Source organism: Podarcis erhardii (assembly GCF_964252035.2).
Source record: "Podarcis erhardii genome assembly, chromosome: 15".
Taxonomy (NCBI): Eukaryota; Metazoa; Chordata; class Lepidosauria; order Squamata; family Lacertidae; genus Podarcis; species Podarcis erhardii.
In genome coordinates, this window is record NC_138505.1 from 36,850,708 (window position 1) to 36,876,157 (window position 25,450).

Here is a 25,450-nt window from a genome sequence, read left to right on the forward strand (position 1 = left end):
AGGCCAATCCCATCTCTGTGCACCCCTTCCAGTCTGCCACGTGCCAGGGAAATACTTTTTTCAGGCGTAGTTTGTTTTCTTTTGCCTTGAACATCTAACAGAAAGCCAATTTCAAATAATGTTAAGCTTAAAAAGTTGGGTGCTCTTTAAAACAAGGAGCAGAGACATACGAAAACCAACACCTCTCCTATCTTGGAGCTCTCCCTGGTGCTGATTCTTCTGCCTTCCTGTTGGTAATTTATCTAGCATCTGGTAGGTACCAAAATGTTAAAACTGGGTGTCAAAGTGTAGATTTGGTGAGTCAATTCATAAGATATCCTTCAAAACAGTTTAGATAGGCACAGTGCTAAACAGGAAGATGACAATATCCTACTTGATCACTGGGCATTTGTAGTTCTCTTCCCCCTTCAATAGAAAAGGAGCATTAATGTGCCTTCTAGGAATTATTCTCAGCATGCAAATGCATGCTGGTAAGTTTCTGTTCTTCATCTAGCTTCTTTTAATGTGTGGACAGGACAGGAGATTTTGCACTGAGAAAATTCTAACTTAAGGGTGCAGTCTACAGATTGAAGGAAAGCAGAGGGGAGAGTTATGCCATAGACAAATACCCCATCTTCCCCACATACGAAGGAGACCTCCTGTGCAGCATCAACTTCTTTGTTCCAAGTGCCTGGTTTTCAGTTCTTTGTTAGAGCCTCAATATATCAGCCTGCTGTATTGACATCCTAGCACTAAATACAACACTGAGCAACTTCCTAATCATGTCTTTTATTTTCACAGATTCCCATTCAAAGCATGACATCTTTCCTCACTGAATAAAAGCTGCATGCTTTCTGTTCGCCATTGCTCTAAAACTAATTCTGTCTTTATTTTTTTTCTTTCCTCCCTCCTTCCTCTTTTTTTTTTTTTCAATCACACACTTATTTGTTCTCCTCGCCTATTCTTTGGTCCGTTTTTTCTTTTTTTAAAAAAATCTCACGTGCACTTTTAAAGGAATGTTATACGAATAAGAGAATTGAAGCAGCTTTTTTGGAGCAGCCTGATTTTGCCCAGCAGATCCACCACAGTAAAAAGCTGTTCAGTATCCCCGAAGTAGCTGAAGAGGACGGCGATCACTCAGAACTTTTGCACAAGCAGGGTTTAGGGATGGCCCACAAAATGAGGAGCGCAGTAGCTAGAGAGAGTAGATCTGCCAGAGCTTACCACCAAGACCCACAGCACAACTTCTGGCACCCGGCGAAGCAGAGAATCTTGGAGGATGCAGGCGAGAGAGGCTATACCTACAGCAGGTCTTCCACAAGGAGCCCAGACAGCGGCCTGGACTGCGGCAGCGAGGAAGAGGAATCGCGCTTCAGCTTCCGCAACACCTACGACGCGGCTTCCGCAAACGTCGCGCCCAGCTGCTGTGCTGCCGGCGGGAGCTGCTCCTGCCGAAAGACGCCGCCCCGGCCACTGCTTGCCCGCCGCAGGACGCTGACGAGGCAGAGCAGCATTGAAGAGGACTTTGGGGACCCCTTCCCTTCTTCTCTAGAGCCCCAAGGCGAGGAGAGCAAGCCATCTTATTATGAGAGGAAGTGCGAGCCTCACTGGTGTAATAGAGCAGATAATTTGATGCACGAAGATTATCAGGGAGGCTGGAGTGGCCCCTTGGCAGGGAATGACATTAGGGCACCTTCTGCAAGGCCATCCTACCGAGAGCCCAAAGACCCTCTGGTGTGTTGAAATACAAAAACTTCCTTCTTAACATCTGCTTGCCAAATCAACCTCTTTTCTTCCTTTTTCTCCTTTTTGTTTTCTCAAGAATCCATCCTCAGCATGTGTCTCTAGCTCCCTGCTCCCGTTCTTATTTTGCGTTTTCTTTCCTCATTCTTTCCCACGTATTTAATTTCTTTTTTTTTTTAATCTGTGTTGCTTTCACAGGCTTCTTAATGCTTCTGTTTTATTGTTATTTTTATTATTTATTTATTTATTTAAAAAAAAATCTTGTGCCATAATGAAATGGGACTAATTTGCTTTACAACGATGATTTTTTTTTTTAACCCCTCACAGATAATCAATCAACAAATAGATACTGGCTTTTGTTTTCTCCCTTCCTTTTTAAAAAGGACAACTGAAACTAAATTTTAATTAAGGGTTAGCTGAACTACCATTTTCCTAACATTTGGGGTTGTTCTTTCTTTTATAATTTTTTTTCCAACGATTTCTTTGTTTCTTTTTTATTGTGCTCCTTAAAATATAACCACTAAGGGATTTTATTTATAACTTGGGGTTTAAACAACCACCGCTGCCAAACACTAACTTTATTTCAACCCCCCCTTTTCTCTCTCTTCTGTTTGTTTAAGGTCTGCTTTAAATATTCCATCTTGTCATCTTGTTTTTGCTTCCCTCACTCCTAGACTTTCAAGGACGAATCTCTTTTTCTTCAACCCTTATCTCTGGGCAAGTACTAAGAACAGTCTCTCTCCTGTCCTGTCCTGTAGCGACAGTGACCCTAGGGCTTTGGAGTTAACAAGATTCATTGTGTCTCTATTATCCACCGTCCTCACTCTTAAACAAAAACCATCTCTTCTTGCCTTTGAAGTTGCAAACTGCATCTCTGCATGCAGGAGAAAGAGACCCCCCCCCAAAAAAAAGAGCTTTTGCTCTCCTTGGCTGTTTCAAAACACACACACACACACACACACACACACACACACACACACACACCTGGGAACAGTTGCTGCAGTTCCATATTTAATCCACAAGAGGGGCAGCTATGCTTGCAAAGCCTTTATATCGTCTGTCATAGACCTCCCTGCTTCCAAATACACCAAGAACGGCTTGCTCACTTTTTAAGGACTGCAATAATCCAGAGAATGGGCATGTCAGAAATATTCATCCTCAAATGATGATAGTAGATTCAGCATTAGCTGCTTCTGCTTAACTAGGCCAGCAGTTTATTTTCAGTGGAGTCTCTCTCTCTCTTTTTTAAATAATCCACTAACAAAATTGGTGCCAACCTCTCCCCAACCCCTTCCTTCTCTCCAATTAATGTTGGTTGTTACAAAGCTGACCCCCGAAGAGCCTTAGAAGGTGGTGCCATTTCCAGCAAACTAGCAAGCAGAGAGTGCCAGCTGTGCAATTTTGAAGGGGGAAACAAATAAATTAATTTGAGAAGGTTTTGGAATCTCATTTTCTTCTTCTCCTCCCCCCACTTCCTGCAAGCATTAATGACTTTTAAAAGCCTAGAGGTGGCCACAGACTGAACAGTAGGGGGAAAGGAATGACAGGATGATGGATGGATGGCGATGCTGCAAAAAAAACGACAGAGTCTGGCTGGAGTGAAATGAGTAGGTCAAATAAATACAGGCTAATCCACTCTTCGCAGCTCTGGGGGAAGAGCCTCAGTCCACTTCGAGGAGGGATCAAAGGGACCGGAAGCATGTTTTAGTGGCAACGACAAAGGCAAAAGAATGTCTTAAAACTCTCTTTTTTTCTGTTCCAATGTACGACTGTTGTTTACAAAGTTATGTACCACATCAGGCCAGCAAACTTTTTTCTTTCATTTGTTTCTTTCCTTTCCAGGTTTACTGGGCATCTGTCCTCTTCTTTTCAGCTAACCTTTCAGTTAAAAACAAAGTTTAGTTGCCTTTAGAGCTAATGATTGACTTGATTTTCTGTTAATTTCACACACCCCTGCCCTCTTCCTCTCCCCGCCCCCCACCCTTTACTGACACGTGTACAGTTGTGTAACTTTTAAACCTGTCTCTCCCCTCCCCTTCTCTCTCTCTTCCTCCCCTTTATTTTGGTTCTTAGCTTTTGAGTAACCCATCATCCTCCGGGCGACCAGACAGGATGGAGCACCGGGGTCAAAGAATATCTCACAGAAGCTCGGGAGGACCACAGCGGTCGCGGCCCATGCTGGTCCCTTCCATTGGTTAGTTGGCCTGACTGGTACATGTTGTGTTGCTTGTTGGAAGGGAAGCACAGAGATGGGTTGGCAGGAAGTCCCCAAATCAAGCTCCTGACCTTGATTTTGATACAGTGGGAAGGAAAAGCAACGGCACATTTCTGTCTGCATAGGAATATTCCCACTGGATATTTAGCATGAGAGACTTTTGGGGAGGATACTGCTGAGCGGATGAACCACTCTGCTTGGGTTTGTCACGAAAGGCAGGTGGTAGCATCCTGCCAAGGCTGTACCACTACAGAGTCCTGTCGGTGGGGGCGGGGCAGAGGGCATGCTGTGTAATTTGGATACTCCTCTATGCCATTCCACTCCTACTCAGCGAGTACACAAGAGAGAAGGCTCCCAAAGCTTTTCTTCCTGTGTGCTGGCATGTGCATCAATGCATGGACGCATTTGAACAGGCAGCCCCCATGTCCGCCATGTATTACGCAATACAGTCCCATGAAGACGGTGTGCCCGTATGTCTTCTCTCAATTTTGATAGAATTGGGAGGACTGGGAAATGGGGTGCAAAGCCTTTCTTATTGACCATCTTTCAGTCAGTTCATAGAATCATAGAAGGACGTCAAGGGTCATATGGTGTCCCCCTGCAATGCGGGAACCACAACTGAAGAATCCCCATGGAATTGTAGAGTTGGAAGAGAGTGGGGCAGCTCTTTTAATAAGAAAGAGTTTCTTGGCTTTTATTTTATTTTAAGAGGGACTTTTGCTCCACTTCCACACACAGGAGAATGCCTCTGTACTTTCCACATCGTTGTGATTCAGTGGGTTTTCAAATTGCAGCAGGACAGTTGGATGTGATCGCCCAATATGTCCTGCTCACACCTAGGACAATTTCAGGCTGTGTCAGTGGACACACTGCACTTGGTGAAAACAAACTGGTGTGTGGCTGTATTGGATGTACATGTAGGTCCCGCTTTCCAAATGCTCGCTATGTGAAAGTTCACTTATCTGAACACGAGGAATTTATACCCAAGACTTGCTCTATGCACTGCAGATTCAGATATCCAAACAGAAAGCATTTTTTACTTCCTTGTTTGCCTTTTGCTGGTGGGCTGAGGATCAGAGGGAGGGGGAATGATCAGACAAATCAGAGAGCATTTTTCCTGGGGGGAGGGGTTTGTTCGGGACAAAAATCTGTGATTGGGAACACATTAGAAACTTCCCCATAGGAATCAATGGAAATCGTCAACTTGTTATGCAAACACACTGTGTTTGGGAAGCGGGACCTGCATGTACCTACAGCACAAGCTGAAACTAGATTAGCCTTTCCCCATGGATCCCCGGAAGGATGATATTATCTAAAGGAGCTCAAACAAAGGATTTGCTCTCTCAGCAAACTATCAGCCAAACTAGATGCTATTTGCTACTTACATGTTATTTCACCCACCCTTTAAAAAAGAAAACACCTGAAAGCAGCTTCCAAAGGCTGCAGAACTGAGTGAAGGAATGGAAAGGGCTGCTTAAAATCACCCTCCACCCCCCCACTGCCCCCACTGCTATTCCCCTACAGGGAAAAATATGGGATGCAACAAATCGGTGGGGGCTGGTCCCTTAAGATGAGTGGAGCACAACTCCAACAGCCTCAGTTGGCCCTCATTCAACTAATATCTGCCTCTTCTTACTTACAACTAAATGTGGGAAGGCCTGGGGTGGGGGAATGGGGGGTGCGATATGTGGAATATTAAAACTATATCAAACTGGTTTTTATTTTTATTTTTACGGGAGTGAAACGGCTTTGGAGAAAATGGGGGGACTAGTTTCCCCCCAATTTTTCTGGTTTTTTTCCCAGGTCTTCCCATCTCTACTTACAACCGATTCAGGGGGGTGGCTTTGCCTGAGGCAGCTTCTTCCTCCTCCTCAATTTCAGTACTTCTGGTGGGAGGAGGATGAGGAACTAAAATTAGTTGTCTCTAGGCTGCCATTGGGATGCGGGTGGCACTGTGGTCTAAACCACTGAGCCTTGGGCTTGCTGATCGGAAGGTCGGCGGTTCAAATCCTCGCGGCGGGGTGAGCTCCCATTGCTCAGTCCCAGCTCCTGCCAATCTAGCAGTTCGAAAGCACGTCCAAGTGCAAGTAGATAAATAGGTACCACTCTGGCGGGAAGGTAAACAGCGTTTCCATGCGCTGCTCTGGTTTCGCCAGAAGCTGCTTAGTCATGCTGGCCGCATGACCCGGAAAAACTGTCTGCAGACGAACGTCGGCTCCCTCGGCCAGTAAAGCGAGATGAGCGCCGCAACCCCAGAGTCGTTCGCGACTGGACTTAACTGTCAGGGGTCCTTTACCTTTACCTTTAGGCTGCCATTGGCTCTGGCTCCCCCTACTGTTGGCCTCCCTGCTTTCCGCTCTACCAGTCCTAATGGGCAGCAGCCACCATGGTAAGAAATAGCCTGTAACTCCTGAGGTGATTTTCAATTGTCAGGATCCTAGTCTGCCCTTCTGCTCTGCCTGAAGGCAGTTTCCCTCCACTTTAAACCATTTATAGCTCACCCCTACCCACCCCCCACTTTTTTAAAAAACCCAGGGGCCATAGTCACCCTGCTCCCAATAGCCACACTCTTACACAGCCCCTTTTGCATGCACACACATCACACAGATGATTCATGCAGCTGAGCAGTGGGCCACAAGCCACTGTAGCCAAAATCAGTGGGTTCTGGTGACGGGGGGTAGAAATATTTTCTGTGTGAACCATATCAGGCCCCTGGCTGGAGGGTGGCATAGCTAGGTTTGTCCAAGAAAACCTATGTCACTTGAACTCTGTTTGATGTGCTGTAGGTGTACGGAATTGCCCTCATCCTCCTCATTGATTCACCCATCAGAGCATCCATCTTCCCATTCCTCTTCATCAGCACATTGCATTTTCCCCTCCATAATACATTTGTTTTTTTGGAGCTTGGTCAAGAGCACCCAACAAGGAAGACCCAGCAATCTGAATGAGAAAACTTGAAATATGAATTGTGTCCCTGCGGTTTCCTGTCAGTGGCCTGGCTATCTTTCTTCTGTTCCCCAGAGGGATAAACCAGTTTGTGGCGGCTTCTCCTCACGCAGCTCATGTTCTCTGGCAGAGCATGAGGTATCTTTGCCATTTCTCATAAAGGTTAAATAATCATCACCACCAACAGTAAACTCAGGAGGTTGAGTCCTTGTGAAACCAGGGCCGCCGAAATTAAGTCAGGCATTTCTCTATAGTTTGAGGATGCAGAAGAATATATACCGTATTTTTCGCTCTATAGGACAAACTTTTCCCCCTCCAAAAATCAAGGGGAAATGTATGTGCATCCTATGGAGCGAATGCAGGCTCCTTGGCTTCAGTGATAGCAACGCGAAGCCTCCGAAGCGCAGAGGGAGTGCTCCTTCCGCGCTCCGGAGGCTACGCGTTGCTTTCGCTGAAGCCTGGAGAGCGAGAGGGGTCGGTGCGCACCAACCCCTCTCGCTCTCCAGGCTTCAGGGATAGCCACCTGAAGCCTTTGGAGCACAGCGGGACCTCGCGCTGCACTCAGAAGGCTTCGGGTTCCTTTTGCTGAAGCCGGGAGAGCAAGACTCTCCTGGCTTCAGCAAAGAGGGAGAGCTGCACAGCGCCCCTTCTGCCAAGCGGGAGAAGAAATGGAAGGGGCTCTGTTTCTCCTGCTGCTTCACTGAAGGGGTGCTGAGCAGAGATGGGGGGAATTATTTTTCTTGTTCTCCCCCTCTAAAACAAGGTGCGTCCTATGGTCGGGTGCATCCTATAGAGCAAAAAATACGGTAATTAACAAACAAAAATTTATGAACTAAAAAGTCCACAATGGCCTGAGAGGGACATGTGAGCTTCCACATTTGTAGAATGCCAATGGGAAATTGTTCAAACATGGAGAGGCTGAATTTGTACATAGCGATGATACACTATGATTTATTATTACACAAACAAGCCTCAGCCTTGTGCCTTCCCCTCATCTTTTGCCTGGTGTATGGTAAGACAGCCAAGTGCCACAGCTTTGGGGTTGGGAGGAACTGCTGACATATTTTTCGAGGATCCAGTGATATTATTTATTGTGTCTTAGCCCACCATTTCCTCTGAGGAGTTCAGGATAGTGTACATTGTTCCCCTCACATTTTATACCCACAACAACACTGGGAGGTAGGCTAGGAAGAGAGATAGCGACTGGCCCAAGTCCGCTCAGCGGGCTTCATGGCAAAGTGAGGATTTGAACACAGATCCCTGAAATCAACACTCTAATGATTGCATTACGCTGGCAGTTTTGCCATGTGAATTACTCTCCCCACCCCACCCACATGATAAGGCTACTTCATCTCACTCAGCTGTTGAGAAGAACCACCTTTCTACCCAAAAAAGGGAGAACAAAACAGCCTAAAGCGTGAATCAGGCCTTCCAAAAATAAGTGAGGTGATGCGTTTTATTAGATTAGCACGTGCAAGAGGAATTGATGGCACTCCAGATGTTGGTGGGCTCCAAGGGTGGGTTGATGATTCGAACTCCCATCAGCCCCAGGCAGCTTGGCCAGCAGTCAGGGATGGTGGGATCTGGAGCCCAGAAACATCTGGAGGGTACCAGACTAGGTGCGATGGTGGTGCCTCAAGACACCAGTTGATGGGAAGCCACACATGAGGAGAGTGGTGTTCTGCTTAGGTGCTTCTTCTGGGCTTCCCACTGGGATATCCTGTCGGCTGGGCCAAGATGAGCATTTGGCCTCTCTTCTTAACATTTTGTGGAATGCTTTGAGGTGCATGGCAGCCAACGTCCCAGCCAAAGGGAAACCAGAGCTGGGCAGAGAGCCTTGCCGTGCGGAAGCCTCTACAAGGGAAGGGTAACCGGAGTCGTGCTTAATAGACCATTCCGTTTTTCTCCATAGAGATTACAATGGACAGTAACAGTGAAGGTGCTCGGTCAGGTAGTGAGGGGCATAGTTCCCCCCTAAGAGAAGATGCTTATTATCGCAGCATTGGCGGACACAGGAAATGGTGCCGGCAACGTACCGTGGCCTCTGACTATAGATACGGTATGCCAAAACCCTTCTTCGTCCTTTGTGCCAAACCAAAAGGGCTGCTTTTTTCAGAGCTGCGTGTGAAATGAGCGCCATCTCTGTATGTCGACGTTGCATGCCACGCCGAATGCCGAGGCCGCCCCTCCCTCGCCCCCTCTTTTATCAGGCAAGTTGTGTCCTGCTTTCCTTTCCCCTCTTTACGAACAGGTAAGTTTTGCTTAGGGAGGAGAAAGCTTTATGGCCATCTGGCCCCATTCCCTGCCCATGCCATCAGCTTTCCACATTGAAACGAGTCAAAAGCACCACCCATTGCATGAACCCCATCCTCTCTCTGCCCCCCCTCCCCCCACCTTTCTACTTGGCTGTGCAATCCCAATGGACATGATCCAAGCACATGAGCGCTTTCTTGTACCCTCACCTTAAGTGCTTCTGTTGCCGAAATGCAGGTGCAGGATGCTCAGGTGGGAGCAAATCGACAACACCAGGGCAGTGAGCAGATTCTGATCATGCAGCCCCGTGACACACCATTGCTTTGGGGGGAAATCCTAATAACTTGGTGGGACGTGTGTCCAAGAAAGCATGCATAGGGTTAGGCTTTCTCTCTGAGAATTTCAAATTTAATTAATGTCCAAGTCTGGCATGCGGATAGGATTTGTTTCACCTCTGAAAATGTCATGGAGCCCCGCTGTTAGCAGAGCTCAGATCTGAATGTCAGGCCTCCCTGCTACCAAAATGGCGCTGAGGCCATGTAGACCAGTACCAAGCACTGCCGAAATCAACGGAACTCGCTTGCAAGTAGGGTGTGGTGCTGATTCAAAACAGGGATGCTTTGATCCCTGAGCATTCTGGAGGCGTGTAATGCAACAGAGCGCAAACTGAAGAATGGGGGAGAAGAGAAAAGAATTATTACAAGGGGGTAGATCCTCTTTTCCCTGGGCACAGGCCACATCCCAGAGACATCTTGCCGCCATCTTGTTTTGGGAAGCAGTAAGTGGGGAGGCACCATGAAAATGAATTTGTTTTCATTCCTCAGTGGGCCTAATAAAAGTAAACTTTTGTGCACCTAGAACAGCGATGGAGAACTTGTGGTTCTCCAAATGTTGTTGCATTACAACTCCCATCATTCCTGACCACTGGCCATGTTGGCAGAAGCTACTGGGAGCTGAACAACATCTGGAGAGCCACAGGTTCCCCATCCCATGACCTGGAGTCTCCCTCTCCTCCTTTCCCCACCATCTTGGTTTGGCAACTTACTTCTGGTGTGTGCATGTGTGTGTGTGTGTTTAGGGGGTGTGGTCCTCATATACCCCTCTGTCCCATATGCTACCCCCTTGTCCACATTCCCACCTGCTTTACAAGAAAAAGCAAATACAAAGAACAAATGCAAGGCTTTGGGGCTGGCCTTCCTTCCCCTCATTGTCTGGCTGCCATGCATTTTGTCTGCCCTCCTGCTGCTTGGAAATGATGTTTCAGTAACTTTCCCCCTTGAAAAGGCGGCACCTCTCCGAAAATGTGGTGTTCTGTTGAACAAAAAATACATATATGCAAAAGGCATTGGGGGATGCCAGTGGTGAATGTTGACCTTGAACGACTAGCAGACGGGTCCTGCTAGTGGCAGCCACGTCTCATGCAGGTGTGCCCATGGCAGATATGACCCCTGTATGTGCAGTCTCCTCTGTTGTGAACTGAACTGACCACTTTGTGGGATGCCACCATGTGCCACCTCAATGAGTGGTGGCAACGTTGCAGGTTTTTGTAATGCAAGAATGGGGAACCTGTGGCCCTCCAAATGTTATTGGACTTTCTGGCTGATGGGAGCTGGGAATCCAACAACATTTTGAGGCCCACATGTTCCCCCATCCCTCTCAAATGGGAAATGAATTAGACTTTCTTACTTATACTTCTACTGGCATGGCTGGTGTTCCCTCCACAGATACCCCCTTGCCAGTCTCGGTAAGTATAAAGGCTTCCTTAAGCACACAAGGAAGACCACATGGGCAGCAACTTGTCTGTGTGGGTCTGCTGGAAACCACTGAAATCAGTGTGCCGACAAAGATACATGCACTTACCTTCCTATGTGGTGTCAAGGAGTCACATCAAGGGGGTGTGATCAAATTGCCATTGGATTGCAGGCGCCAGGCCTAGGGCTACACTTGATGGTGTGGGGTTGCATTGAGGTAGTGCTGAACTGCAGAAAAGGTCATTATACCCTACCCAAGAAGTATTAGCCATGCAATTAGAAGTTTCAAGAGCTCCATACCCAGCGTTGCTTGGGAAACCTAATAAACTCAAAAAATCTGTGCAGTTTTGAATTCGGTGGTTGAAATCATTGCTGTTTTGGAAAGTTCAGTCTTGATTCAAAATGGCATTCAATTGTATCCAAGGAACTATAATGCAAAATTTGGTTAAAAGCAAAACACATGCCTTTTTCGCATCTAGGCCAGCCGCAGATCCAGCACACTGTTAAGGCAGGCATTGATGGACTCCAACTCCCATCAGCCCCAGCCAAACAACATCTGGATGGCCACAGGTTGCCCATCTCATGCACAAAAGCTGAATGGGATCTCGGCATGTCACTTGTCTTAAGTTCCTTGGATTCCAAAGGGAATGGCGTGGACACTGTCTGCTGTGGATTGCATCCATAATATAGACAAGAGTGTTTGTGGTCAGTTCTCAAGTGTGGTCTTCTTGTGCAAAGACAGCCACTTTGACCGGGTGAAGGCATGTTCAGGGGAGCTAAAAGCTAATAAAGGCCAATTGCTCTGCTCAGCAAATGGTATCTAAAGTTGCAGTAAGACTTTTCTCGAGAGCCAGTGTGGTGTAGTGGTTAAGAGCGGTAGTCTCATAATCTGGGGAACCAAGTTCGCGTCTCCGCTCCTCCACATGCAGCTGCTGGGTGACCTTGGGCTAGTCACACTTCTCTGAAGTCTCTGGGCCCCACTCACCTCCCAGAGTGTTTGTTGTGGGGGGGGGGGAAGGAGAATGTTAGCCACTTTGAGACTCCTTAAAGGGAATGAAAGGCGGGATATCAAATCCAAACTACTCTTCTTCTTCTTCTTCTTCTTCTTCTTCTTCTTCTTCTTCTTCTTCTTCTTCTTCTCTGTAGCTATCTATGAACTGAAAGTTTCTGTGGTACCATTTTGCCATGGGCCTCATTGCAGATTCGGTCCAGGTGTCTTGCTTGGAACACTTCACTCATCAAAGAGACTCTGATGTAAACACTTGAGATAGGGAAATAGGAACGGGGAACTAAGAGTCCCTTCCCACATTTATTATCCCACCACCAATTATTAAGTCCTCACAAATCGACTTTCCTTGTGAACGCACCAGCACTTGCTTTGGTTAATGCTCATCACAACTTGGAAAAAAAAATCATTGAAACCAGTCAAGTTAGAGGAAGACATATGGGGTTGGGGGAGGGATGCCAACACAGAAAGTTTCTAAGAAATTGGTCTGCATTGGCCAAATATTCTGCAAAAGTCAACATGTGATGACTTTGATTGTAAAATTGTGCAGGATTGTGTGAATAGCATGGGCTGCAAGTGGGGGATGGATGGAGGAATAGATAGATTTTTATTAATATTTATTTTTTATTACACTTATATCCTGCCTTTCATCCAAGAAGCTCAAGGCAGCCTATGTGATTTCCCCTTTCCCGCCCCCCACAAAATTATCCTCAAAACAATCCTGTGTGATAGATTAGACTGAGAGACTGCTACTATTGACTGAAGGTCACCTGTGGAGCTAATGGGTAGCAGTTGGACCCTTCTGCTCTGCAGCACAGGGTAACAGTGCAGGAGGGGTGTTGTTAAGGTACCTAGCAAACACCCCTAGAGTGTAGCTTCCAAGCTTCTGTCTCTGGAGCAAGGAGGCAGGAGAAGCTGAAGGCAGGGACTGGTGGACTGTAAACATGCCAATCTGCAGAAGCCCTCCTGCCGATCTGCAAATTCCTCTGGTGGCTGGGGACACAATAGCCCAGGTTCCAGTCTTACTCCTCCAGGCAGAAGGAGATCAGCTAATTTATTACTGGAGAGAGTAAATAGTTCTAGCACCCCAACTTGGCAATTAAAGAAATCACCCTGGCTTTGGGCACTTTGAGGTGTATGTTTTCAGGACCCTCCTTATGTTTATGGCTGTTAGTTGCTTTAAATGGTTTGTAATATCGTTTTAATCCTGCCCGTCATCCTGGGACCTTGTGGAGAGGGGTGGGCAATAAATAAACGAACAAATAAATAGTTTTGTCCACTAGAGGGAATGATATAAAAACTGGTATGGCCAAAGGGAATAGCAGTAGCTGTTAAAAATGTTCAGCCATGCCCAGGCACCACCCACCCACAAGAGGGAAGGATTGGGGGAACCTTAAGATTTGCAGAATAATGAAATCAACTTTAATTGGGTGGGTGGGAGATCCAAGTTGAAGGGGCTCAAAGGAGTGTGTTCAGAGGCCACAGGATTCTGACTTACTGGGGTTGGGGGGTGGGATACAGGGTGAAGGAGGGCAAATTGAACTGGATGATTGGAATCCTGAACAGCAACACGATACACTGCAACCTTTTGTTGCAAGTTCCACTTATTATTCTCTTCCCGGGGGCCCCTCTTTACTGCAGCCGAGCCTTAAGGCTGCCTGGTCATTTCATGTCATTTATTATGAATATTTGTCATAATAAATGTGAGATCGTCCCAAGGGGAGGTTACACTCAGAAGAAAAAAACAAGCAGATTTGGAAACGATGGTTAGAACTGAAATGGAAACGCAATACATTCCATCTCGCTCATGGACACAAAGGCAGGGTGTGTGGACTGTTGGGAAATGAGGGTCTTGACACAGCTGCCTCATCATAGCAGGGTTAAATGTGTGGCCGGAGCCCATCTGATCCCCAAATGGATGCCCCCAAAACCATGTACCGTAGTGGGGGTCAGGCGCCGAGTACTCAAGCAGAGCTGTAGTTTTAGGGCCGTGTTAGCAACTGGCTGCACACCTGTTGTTCATAAACTGGAGCGAGGCAACGTGTCCACTAGGAAGGGATCTGTCGAGTTGGGATCCTCACAGTTTTCCAGCGTTGCAGTTTTCACATCTATTCGCTTTTTCTTTTTCTTTTTGAGTCCTCATTAAGACAGGGACGCGGGGGGCGCTGTGGGTTAAACCACAGAGCCTAAGGCTTGCTGATCAGAAAGTTGGCAGTTTGAATCCCCACGACGGGGTGAGCTCCCGTTGCTCAGTCCCAGCTCCTGCCAACCTAGCACGTCAAAGTGCAAGTAGATAAATAGGTACTGCTCCGGTGGGAAGGTAAACGGCGTTTCCGTGCGCTGCTCTGGTTCGCCAGAAGCGGCTTAGTCATGCTGGCCACATGACCCGGAAGCTGCACGCCGGCTCCCTCGGCCTATAGAGCGAGATGAGCGCCGCAACCCCAGAGTCCGTCACGACTGGACCTAATGGTCAGGGGTCCCTTTACCTTTACCTCATTAAAACAAGCTTTTCAGTGTGAATTTCTCCTAATCTATGCATTTCTGTATGCAATTTCCCCTAATCTACACAATAGGAAAAGCATTCCCCCCACCCCAGTGTGAAGCATTTTTATATCTCTGCCTGTGCATTGTTTAAGGAAGTGCAAATCAAGTAGGTTTGGTTTAAATACAAGCTGAATCAAATACCACCCACCCTTGTGCTATCCACAGTGTCCACGTGAGCACTGACAGCTGCTATGAGCCACAGACTAAAATGCAGGATTGCTATAGGGTAGCCATGACTTTGTGTATTACTTTACAGAGGACAGTCCTCTATTTGAACATGTCCACCCTTTGATGATGGTGATGGTGATGATAATAATAATTTATTGTTTATACCCATCTGGCTGGGTTTGAAGGGCTCTCCAGTCCAAACCCGCTTTCAACACAAATAAATAATGACAACAATAATTTCTATACAGTCATACCTCTAGTTGCAGTTACAGATAGGTAGCCGTGTTGGTCTGCCATAGTCAAAACAAAAAATTCCTTCCAGTAGCACCTTAAAGACCAACTAAGTTAGTTCTAGGTATGAGCTTTCGTGTGCATGCACACTTCTTCAGACAAAAGCTCATACCTAGAACTAACTTAGTTGGTCTTTAAGGTGCTACTGGAAGGAATTTTTTGTTTTGACCTCTAGTTGCGTTAGGTTCATGTTGCAGATTTTCGGGTTGCGAACGCGGCAAACCCGGAAGTGTATACTTCCAGGTTTTGCCGCATGCACAGAAGCATTTTGCATGCTTTGCACATGCACAGAAGCGCTCTATCACACTCCGTGCTTGTGCAGAAGCGCTACTCTAGTTGCGGACTTTTTGGGGTGAAAACGGCACCCCGGAATGGATCGTGTCCGCAACTAGAGGTGCCACTGTAATTGGAAGTGTCCACAAGAATCATGTAGTCCAACCCCCTGCAATGCAGGAATCTTTTTGCCCAGTGTGAGACTTGAACCCACGACCTGGAGATTAAGAGTCTCATGCACTACCAACTGAGCTATAAACCAAGTCAGGTTTAAAGTTAATAAAGAATGTATGCTAAGAAGGGAGAGCAGGGGCCAGGGCAAGCACACAAGGACCACCGGGACACACGTCTCCCTCACTGTGGTGAGTTGTATTGCATTTCTATTTCACTTGCAGCCGTGATTCCCAAATTTGCATCTATTCCTATAAATTAGCAAGTGTAAGTTTTATGCAAAAATCTGTGTCCTCTTTCTCTAATTTCACGTTGCATAAATGTCCACTCTAAATTGCTTACGACACAGACATTGGGCCTCTGCCTTTGATGCCAGCGCTTAGTGGCTAGAGCAAAAATGTTCTGCCCTCTCTCATTGTACCATAGCCTGGGCTCATCTAATAAAATTGCATCTGGCAGCACGCTCAGGGTGTGCAAAATGAAGTACTGCCTTCATGCAGCCTTTGATTAACTTACGGAACTCTCTGCCACAAGATGTGAGGATGACTAGTAGCTTGGGTGGCTTTAAAAGGGGGGAATAGACAAACTTGCTGTTAATCATGACAGCTTGATAAATCCTTCATGTTTTGAGGTACTGTGCTTCTGAATATCAGCTGCTGAAGGCTATTTTGTTCATGCTCTGCTTGTGGCCTTCTCAGAAGCATTAAATTAGCCTTTGACAGATGGATGATGCTGAACTAGGTGAGCCTCTGTCTTGATCCAGGAGGTCTCTTCCTATGTTCTCACATCCTCTGTCTATTTTGCATCCTAGGAACAAGTTGGGGTCTTTGCTGAATGAGATTGAGAGGCGCCTGCATGGAGGGCTGTCAAAGATCATCTCGCAATGCTGCTCCCTCACGCGTACTTGAACTTTCTTTCTGGCCTCTGGCCTTGATTTTGCAGATGGGTACTGTAGCCGAGAGCGTCTGTCCCCAGAGATTTACGAAGAATCCGAAACTGACCCTGGTGCAGAGGAGGTTTCCACGCGGATCTTCGTTGCCCTTTTTGACTACGACCCACTGACCATGTCTCCCAATCCTGATGCGGCTGAAGAGGAGCTCCCATTTAAAGAAGGGCAGATTATCAAGGTATGGCCTGTGAAGCAGAAGCAGAGCACACTCATGCAGGATTGGGGCTAGAACCAGTTATGGCTTCTACCCGTGGGGGCCAGTCTGTGAGGGCTGAAGGGGCACCGCCCCACCAACCAGAATGTGCATTCAGCCAGCCCTCACTTGCCTGTTCTCCTACACACAAGTAGTACATGGGATGGCCTTGGCTGTCACGTTCCACCTTCGAATCACAGAATCATGGAATTGAAGAGTTGGAAGGGAGCCTGAGGGCAATCTAGTCTCGCCCTCAACAATGCAGGAATCTCAACTGAAGCAACCATGGCAGATAGCCTCCAAACCACTGCTTAGAAACCTCCAAGGTGTCAGGCTTCAGGGAATTAGCTTCCTTCCACCTTGGCAGCAGATAAGCAGAACAAAGGAAAAGGAGTCGTCTTACCAGTTAGAATCTTTAATAATCACACTGAGACACAACAGAACACATCTCTCTAGAATGGCGGTGCTCACAATTAAGGTTTACTCCCCTTGCATCCCTATTAATCTACATCACTCCTACGTCTTGTAACCTTGTGCTCTCTGTGCTTTCTGTTTGGAGACTTTCTGAGCCCTTCTAGATGGGGGTGGGGAAGGAATACTATCCAGCGACTGTAAATCTGTTAACCCTCCCTCTCCCAGCGTTTCTTCTCCTAGCTGTTCCCCATCCAGTATTTCCCAGCTTCTGCCTTCTGAACTATGCCCCTCTGCAAACCACTGTTCCAAATCTATACTGTTCTCCTGCTCCTGGGGAGATTCGGGGTCGGAGGGAGGCGGCGGCTCCCACCATGCCTCCTCAGCACAGTGCCTGACACAAGGAAAGAAAGTCCACCATTTTCCAAGGGAGTCCCGTCCCACTGTCAAACACCTCTTACTGTCAGAAAGTTCTTCCTGGTGTTTTGTCAGAATCTCCTTTGGTCTCCATGTTAGGATTCAGCAGGGGGGAGGAGGATGTTGGTGTTGGGGCAGGACTAGAATTAGTTGGCTCTACAAAGAGGTTGAGGGAACTTTTTGTGGTGGACTTGTAAAAGGGTAAAAGGGTATTGGGAAATGATCCATAACAAATTGAAATAAATGTTTAAAAGTACTTTCCCCCTCAAACCAGAGCCCTTTCTGTTGGGGATAATTCAGACTGACATTCCCAGGTGTCAAAAAAGGTTATTTATGTATGCCACTACTGCGGCCCATGTTTGGTTAGCCCAAAAATGAAAAACAATTGAGGTCCCAACTAAAGAAGAATAGCAACTTAAGCTGACAGAATATGTGAAGCTTACAGACTTAACATATAGAATAAGAGAACAAGAAGAACATACGTTTAGAGAAGATTGAGAAACGTTTATTTAATATATGCGAAATGACTGTGTACAGCTGAAAACACTGGCAGCACTGAAATAAATTCAACAGTGTAAATAAGTTATGATGGTTGTAATCATGGAATACTGAATGGTATAGTTTCTGTGAAATATGCAGGGATTTATGATATGTAAAATGAACCATGGAAAAAAGAGAAGAAGGGAAGTCATTGATATCTTAAGGATGTATAAATGAGTACTTTGAATTGTAAAACAGTCATCTGGAAACGATGCCTTATGAGGAACGGCTAAGGGAGCTGGGCATGTTTAGCCTGGAGAAGAGGAGGTTAAGGGGTGATATGATAACCATGTTCAAATATATAAAAGGATGTCACATAGAGGAGGGAGAAAGGTTGTTTTCTGCTGCTCCAGAGAAGCGGACACGGAGCAATGGTTCCAAACTACAAGAAAAAAGATTCCACCTAAACATTAGGAACAACTTCCTGACAGTAAGAGCTGTTCGACAGTGGAATTTGCTGCCAAGGGTGTGGTGGAGTCTCCTTCTTTGGAGGTCTTTAAGCAGAGGCTTGACAACCATATCTCAGGAGTGCTCTGATGGTGTTTCCTGCTTGGCAGGGGGTTGGACTCGATGGCCCTTGTGGTCTCTTCCAACTCTATGATTCTATGATTCTATGCTGTTTGGGCTTCTTGCTTTCCACTCCACCAGTCGCACTGGCCGGTCCTTGGAAGGCAAGGAGGCCACCAGCAGATGGCGCCAGAGCCAGCAGTAGGCAGAGCCAGCCGATTCTAGTTGTGGAACTCCCTCCCCACAGATGTGCCTTTGCCACGAATGCTCAAGATGCACTTCTTTACTCACCTGGTGTTGGACATTTGAGGTGCATGTTTATAGGACCCACCTTTTGTAATTTGAAGTTGTTTAAACAGTCTTTAATATTGTGCAGTATTGTAATGTGGGTGGCGCTATGGGTTAAACCACAGAGCCTAGGGCTTGCCGCTTGGAAGGTCGGCGGTTTGAATCCCCGCAACAGGGTGAGCTCCCATTGCTCGGTCCCAGCTCCTGCCCACCTAGCAGTTCGAAAGCACATCAAAGTGCAAGTAGATAAATAGGTACTGCTCTGGCGGGAAGGTAAACAGTGTTTCTGTGCGCTGCTCTGGCGAGATGAGCGCCACAACCCCAGAGTCATCCACAATTGGACCTAATGGTCAGGGGTCCCTTTACCTTTACCTTTACCTTGGGACTTTAGGAGGAAAGCACAGAAATTTGTTGTTGTTGTTTTTAAAAGGTTATTTATACCCCGCCCAGCTGGCCGGGTTTCCCCAGCTGCTTTGGGTGGTTCCCAAAATAATAATAATAATAATAATAATAATAATAATAATAATAATAATGTGATAAAACATCAAACATTAAAAACTTCCCTAAACTGGGCTGCCTTCAGATGCCTTCTAAAAGTCAGATAGTTGTTTATTTCCTTGACAAACAAACAACAAATAACAAACAAACTTCAGAAATGCCTAACTGCTTGGTCAAACTGAGTAAGTCATTTGTTTGTTTTCTCGTCCCTCATCAACATCAGGTGTACGGCGATAAAGACGTTGATGGATTTTACCGGGGGGAAACCTGCGCGAGGCTGGGCCTTATTCCTTGCAATATGGTCTCTGAAATCCAAGCCGACGACGAAGCTATGATGGAGCAGCTTCTGAAGCAAGGGTTCCTCCCTCTGAACACCCCTGTGGAGAAAATAGGTAAGGGAGGCCACCTGTAGCTGTCATCACGCCGTTGGGACTCTGCAACAGTTCTAGAAATGCTCCCCAGTTCAGCAGTAGGCCTGCGGTCAAGTAGAATATATCTGCCCAGAATTAGATTACTGCGTAAGCCAAGGGTAGGGAACCTCTCAACCCAAGGGCCACATTAGGTCTTGGGGGCCAAGGCCAAAGTGGGCAGGGCAGCAAATGCCTATTTGGCCTTTGCACAGTAGACTGGTTTCTGCACGCACACCTCGCTATCTGGAGAAGTGCTAGGCATTAACCAGAGTTCAAGGACACATTCCAGCCAGGCAAAAACACTTTGGGTGCCAGGGAGGGCCTGTGAGGGGTGTGGCCTCAGGAGGAGACTACCGAGTTCCATATAGAGAGGCCTGGGGGGCTGGCCTTTGGTCTTTGGCCTTTAGGCTCCCCACTCCTGGTGAATACGAATAAGAGCTAACTCAAATAGAAATGTTTGTTCCCCCCTATTGAGACCTTTAAAACACAGCCACTGCCAACAATTCATCGGTTCAAAGAAAAGATGTCGATCTTCCGAATGGTTAGAGTCTGCATGGCGTGTTCTGCATTAACGGTTGGTCTGGGTCACCCTGCTTGTTGTTCCCATCAGAGACCCCTGCCTGCAGCTCTGAGTCATGGCCTGAATTGCACAATATTCTGGACCAGGCAGGTCATCACTGTGTAGGAAACAGAAGTAGTCTTCAGAATAAGCTCAGGTTCAAAAACTAGAGAGGCAAAGGGCCAAATTAGATGTAATGTTAATTGCTTGATAACATGCACATTCTTCAGTTATCTAAATAGCAGCTGTGGGACAGCCTGAGCTGTCTCGGGACTATGGGGGGGGGGTTAACTTTCTGTCCTCCCCACATTGCACCCTCCCCAAGGGAACACCCAAAGGAGCTTTCCTTGGAAGACAAACAACAGCTTCCATCTATTTTTGTCAGCAGAGGTTGAAAGAAGCTGGCTGCACACATTTAAAGCACCTGACCTCCCCCCAAAATCCCGGGAAATGTAGTTCACTCCTCACAGGGATACATTCCCAGCACCCTTGGCAAACTACAGTTCCCAAAGTTCTTTTTGGCAGGAGAGCGAGCAGGAAATGTGCTTCAAATGCATGGGTTCGCTGCAGCTGCTTATTTAGAAAACAAAAAATGTGCGCCTTCCATGCAGCTAATGTAGTGGCTAGTTTGGCCAAGAACCTTACGTTTTTGTTGTTTTAAAGGAAGTACAGTATAATGGTTTAACTCCTTTGGTCTGAAAGGGTTTTGGGGAGATGGGTTGGAGTCTGATTTTGATCCTCTGTTGTTCATGTTGGGGTCTCCTTTGATCCTGAGGACGTGGAAAAGCAAACCAACCCCTTAACCATGCTGGATTACACCACCCTCAGCGCAACAAGGGCTCTGTGAAGACAAACACATCGGGTGGCTAAAATGAACTCAGGAAGTGCTGCCTTGCCACCCATCTGGTCTTGGTCCTTGAAAGTCCACATTTTGAAAGTGCCGTACCTTCCTTCTTAACAGCTTCATATCTTCTCTTCTTTTGTTTGTTCTTTTCCCGAAGTCAACTGCAACCGTTTCAAAGAGAGCTCACACTCTGCACACCGCAGGTCCAGAAAGTCCAAAAGAGGTCTGTGCTTAAAACTAACCAACTAACCAACCCCCAACCCAACAACCTGATTCAAGCTGTTGACGAAGCAAAGTGCTTTGAGCTGGCTTGTTTGATACTCCTTTTAGGCATCCCATCAGATACTGGCAGCAGAAAGGGTGTTCCTCACCTGTAAAATGTGAGCATTCATTAGGTGCCTCTGGTCTGGTCATTGTGCAGCTCTGCTGGCTACTTTTAAGAGTTCTGAGTTAGTATCTTTTGCCCAACATGGGGCTCGAACCCACAACCCTGAGATTAAGTGCCTCGTGGAGAATGGAGTTTCACAGAGCTTTTCTCTGCCCCTAGGGGTTGGGTACACTCAAAGCTGGGCAGCAGAAGGTTTTGTTGTTCTTCTGCTGCTAAAGCCTCCCTTACCTAGGTTGTTTCTGCAGTGAGGGTAGGATGGAGTCAAGGGAGTGCTGCCTCTTCCATTTCCACCGCCCGAGGCAGCTGCCTCGCCCTGCATCATGGGTGGGCCGGCTCTGGCAGGGAAATCAATCATATGGTCTTGTAAGCAATTCTCCAGTGGTCTGGGGGTGAGGAAGTTTGGAAGCTACTGGCCTAGAATATCCCCCACAGAATTTCACAGCAGAATCAGAGAATTGTAGAGCTGGAAGGGACCAGAAAGGTCACCTACCAACCCCCTGCAATGCAGGAATCACAACCAAAGGGTCCCTGACAGGTGGCCAGCCCACCTCTGTTTTAAAGAAGCCTTTGGTGAAGGAACGTATAGCACCTTCCAAGGTACACCAGCCTTCATCAGACCTGTTAATGTTGGTAAGGACTCCCTGATGATAAAAAGTGTGAGATTCTTTCTGTACTACTCTGGAGATGTTGGACAGTGGGCAAGGAGGGCAAATTAAGTCCTGAAGCTGCCTCCTTGCCGCTGCCAGAGAAGGCCTTCTACATTTTCACCAAGCACTGATCACATCCACAACCATAAGGACTAGACTTTTTTCTTTAAGTAAATGAAAATAGAGATTTCTTAGAATGTAAACAAACAAACAAACAAACAAATGGTTTCCAAACATGAATATTTGGAATACACACAGCCCTGGGGAAAGTCTTGAGGCTTAGCAGGTTAATCCCATATACCCCACCAGAATCATAAGGTATAACCACCAGGATCCGTCGAACTGTGTAGGGTGGTTTTGTTGTGTGTTGTCAAGGGACTGCTGATGAAAGCAACACAAGGTATACATACCTGTGGCTTCGTGAAACTACTTTCAATCTTCTTTTGGATCCTGGTCTGCATCTTCAAGGGAGGCAACTCTTTCAGAGCAGGGTCAACGCAAGATGTGATGAGAAAAGGAGTCTTTAAACTCGCAAACCCTCTCCTTCATTTGAACATCCTCCTCCCAGTCCCTATTTTCCCGCATCCTTTGCACAGCTGAGACTGGTTATTTTTCTCCATCATTCATGAAAGCGCTACAACCAGCACCTTGGACCAGCTGAAATAGTGGTTCAGCTCCAGGAGAAAACAACCTGAGTTCTTGTTCCAACTTGGGGGTCAGTTTTTGTGCATCTTTAAAAGGGATCCGGTGCCTCTTAAAAAGGCTGTTCAAAGATGTTTAGGGCTGCCTTGACATCTGCAGGGACCAGAGCTCAGTTGCTAGCCAAACCAAGATTTCAGCTTCTTTCCAGCTGTGTCTTGAGTCTCCTCCAAAGAAATGCCAGCTCCCAGGTGGTGTGGTGCGATGCTATATGTTCCTTTCTTTCTTACTAAAAAGTGTACCAATCCCAGACGTTCCTCATCCTCGATGTTCTTGGTCCATCAGACATGGAGTCCCTGTCCCAAGTTCCCTTTCATCAGTTTTCATACTGTTCCCCACTATCTCTGCTCCAAAGCATCCTTCATGAGATACGGATGCTAAACAAGCATAGTTTTCCTTTGCCAGATCCATCAGTTGCAAGGACCATGCCCCATTCATGTCGTTTGGAAGGCCATTCCAGAACTTTCCCTGAGAAATGTTTTATGTTGGTGTCTAAACATTGCAGCTTTTGCTCAAACCACGTTTGCTCTTGTCGCTCATTGAGAAAATGTGTATATTTCTGGTGTAAATAATGTTTCTGTTACAGCAGAGAGTGGCATTGAAAGGTCTTGAAGGAGCCTTCGTTCTTCTACCAGGCAAAGGTGTTAAGATTAATTTAGAGGCTTAAGATGAATTTAGAGCCCTGCCTTTTAGCTTCAGTTTAGTGGTAGCATCCCACCACCATTGGTGCACCCGTGAACCACTTGTGGTTCTTTCCAATTCTTGAAGACTACAAGCATATGTTGTAAGCTGCTATATGGGGGGCATCATCCTGGCCACTATGAAAACAGGATCCTGATATAGACTAGCCACTGGCCTGATCCAGTTCTTCTTGTGTTCCTATGTTCTTCTACCCTCTGTTGCTAAGTCAGGAGAGCAGTCCATTTGGCAAAAGTGGTTTGGATACAGATGAAACCCAGGTCCCTGACCGTCTGAACCAGCCTTTGCCAACCTTGTGCCCTCCAAAGACTTTGGACTACAACTCCCAAAAAGGCCAGGAGGGCACCAGGTTGGCAAAGGCTGATCTGAACAGCACTATCAAAAGGCAGAGCCAACCTCAGAGTTAGAAACTATTTCATTGTGTCCATTGTAAAATCAGTGACTTGCTAGCGAACAAGGTCTCAGGTGGGGTTGCTCCCTTGTTTATGTCACAGTTGCATAGTGGTGACATATATTTAAAAGTAACTGTGATAGCTTCTCCTCTCTTTGGCTGGAACAGAAAGGAACAGAAGGAGCGGCCATCAGCCTGCAGCATCGACCAGGAGAATGGTAGCACTATATGACTACGATCCAAGGGAGAGCTCTCCTAATGTTGACGTGGAGGTACGCGTTGAAGCAAACCAAAGCCCTTCCTCCTAACCTGATTGATACATGGATACAGAAAGAATTCAGTCCTTTGAGGGTGGAGGGGGGTAGCCAGCTGGGTGTCCGGGATTGGCTGGACACAGAGGTGTGGTGGCTGGGTGCTGAGGCGTAGGCACCAGCAGAAGCGGAGGTGGAGACTGACTTGGAAGAAGGGATTGGTGATCTGGGGGGACCTGTAACAACTGGGAGATGAGAGTCGGACGCAGGAGGGGGCTGCAGGATTGGAGAGTGAAGAGTCCAGGACTTCCCCACCTCCTGCTCCTATGCCTACCTCTCCTGCTCCCCTGTCTCCCAGGACCAGGAGAGGAATAAAGCAGGAGGAGCAGGTTGCATGCAGGTGCAGTCTCCATCTGCTTGCACGCAAACATGTAAGCCCGAATTTGGGGCCTCCCTGTTGTGCCCACCCAGGAGTAGCTGAGACACGTAGGACTGTTAGACATGCCTTTTCCTAACTTGTAAGTGTACCGTATTTTTCGCTCTGTAAGATGCACTTTCCCCCTCCTAAAAAGTAAGGGGAAATGTGTTTGTGTCTTATGGAGTGAATGCAGGCTCTGTGGCTTCAGGGATAGCCGCCCGAAGCCTCCGGAGCGCAGCAGGGGCTCCATTTCTCCTGGAAGGGGCTCCTTTTCTCCTGCCGCTTCGCTGAAAGGGAGAGAATTTTTTTTTTCTTGTTCTCCTCCTCTAAAACTAGGTGCATCTTATGGCCGGGTGCGTCTTATAGAGTGAAAAATACGGTGCATTTGACAATAAAGAGTTTGTTCCTCACTCTGGACATTGCTTGCCTGACGGCACTTTGACACTTAGTGCCTTCCAGATGTTGCTGGAATTCCATACCCATCATCCCTGACCACTGTGTATCGTGGTTGAGGTTGGTGGGAGTTGCAACGTAAAACAAATGGAGGGCACCACATTGACTACCACAGATTTAGGGGCTGGCGCCTGGTTTATGCCTTCTCTTGTGAGAACTGTAGTCCAAAATAATCATGGCTGTCAGGGGCTCAGGAGCTGAGGCACAGGGAAGATGGGAGATGGAGAGCGAGGGGGAGGAATCCGAAGGGAGCGTAGGAGGGGACAGTGGTCCGAGGGATTCCATGAGCCTCTCCAGCAAATCAGAAGATTCACAGAAGGGAGCGCCAGTGGCCAGGGGCAGGGGGGTCCCAAGGGGAACGCCCCAGGAGCAAGGGGGCAGCAGGGACTCCCAGAGCAGTAGTTGGAAATCAGGACCAGCTTCCCCACCAGAGCAGAGTGAGGGGGAAGAGTCCCAGGCATCGGGGCCAGTGCTTTCCCCACCAGGGAGAGGAGACGAGGCAGAGTCTACCACGCCTCCCTCGGAGAGTCGGACAACGGAAGGGAGGT

General features: G+C 47.2%; 1 protein-coding gene across 16 annotated transcripts in view; it reads left to right on the forward strand.

Moving 5' to 3' along the window:
- The window catches only part of RIMBP2 (RIMS binding protein 2), a 185,706-nt gene that overhangs the window by 154,256 nt on the left and 6,000 nt on the right, over nucleotides 1–25,450 (forward strand). For 5 of the 16 annotated variants that reach the window (XM_081842214.1, XM_081842215.1, XM_081842211.1 and 2 more), the window contains 6 exons: nucleotides 994–1,713; nucleotides 3,796–3,916; nucleotides 8,796–8,942; nucleotides 16,283–16,467; nucleotides 19,367–19,535; nucleotides 23,949–24,052. In XM_081842214.1, the coding sequence (XP_081698340.1) occupies nucleotides 994–1,713; nucleotides 3,796–3,916; nucleotides 8,796–8,942; nucleotides 16,283–16,467; nucleotides 19,367–19,535; nucleotides 23,949–24,052 (1,446 nt within the window). The remainder of the gene's footprint in view (nucleotides 1–993; nucleotides 1,714–3,795; nucleotides 3,917–8,795; nucleotides 8,943–16,282; nucleotides 16,468–19,366; nucleotides 19,536–23,948; nucleotides 24,053–25,450) is intronic. The other 11 variants (XM_081842210.1, XM_081842205.1, XM_081842206.1 and 8 more) reach the window with 3 other exon arrangements.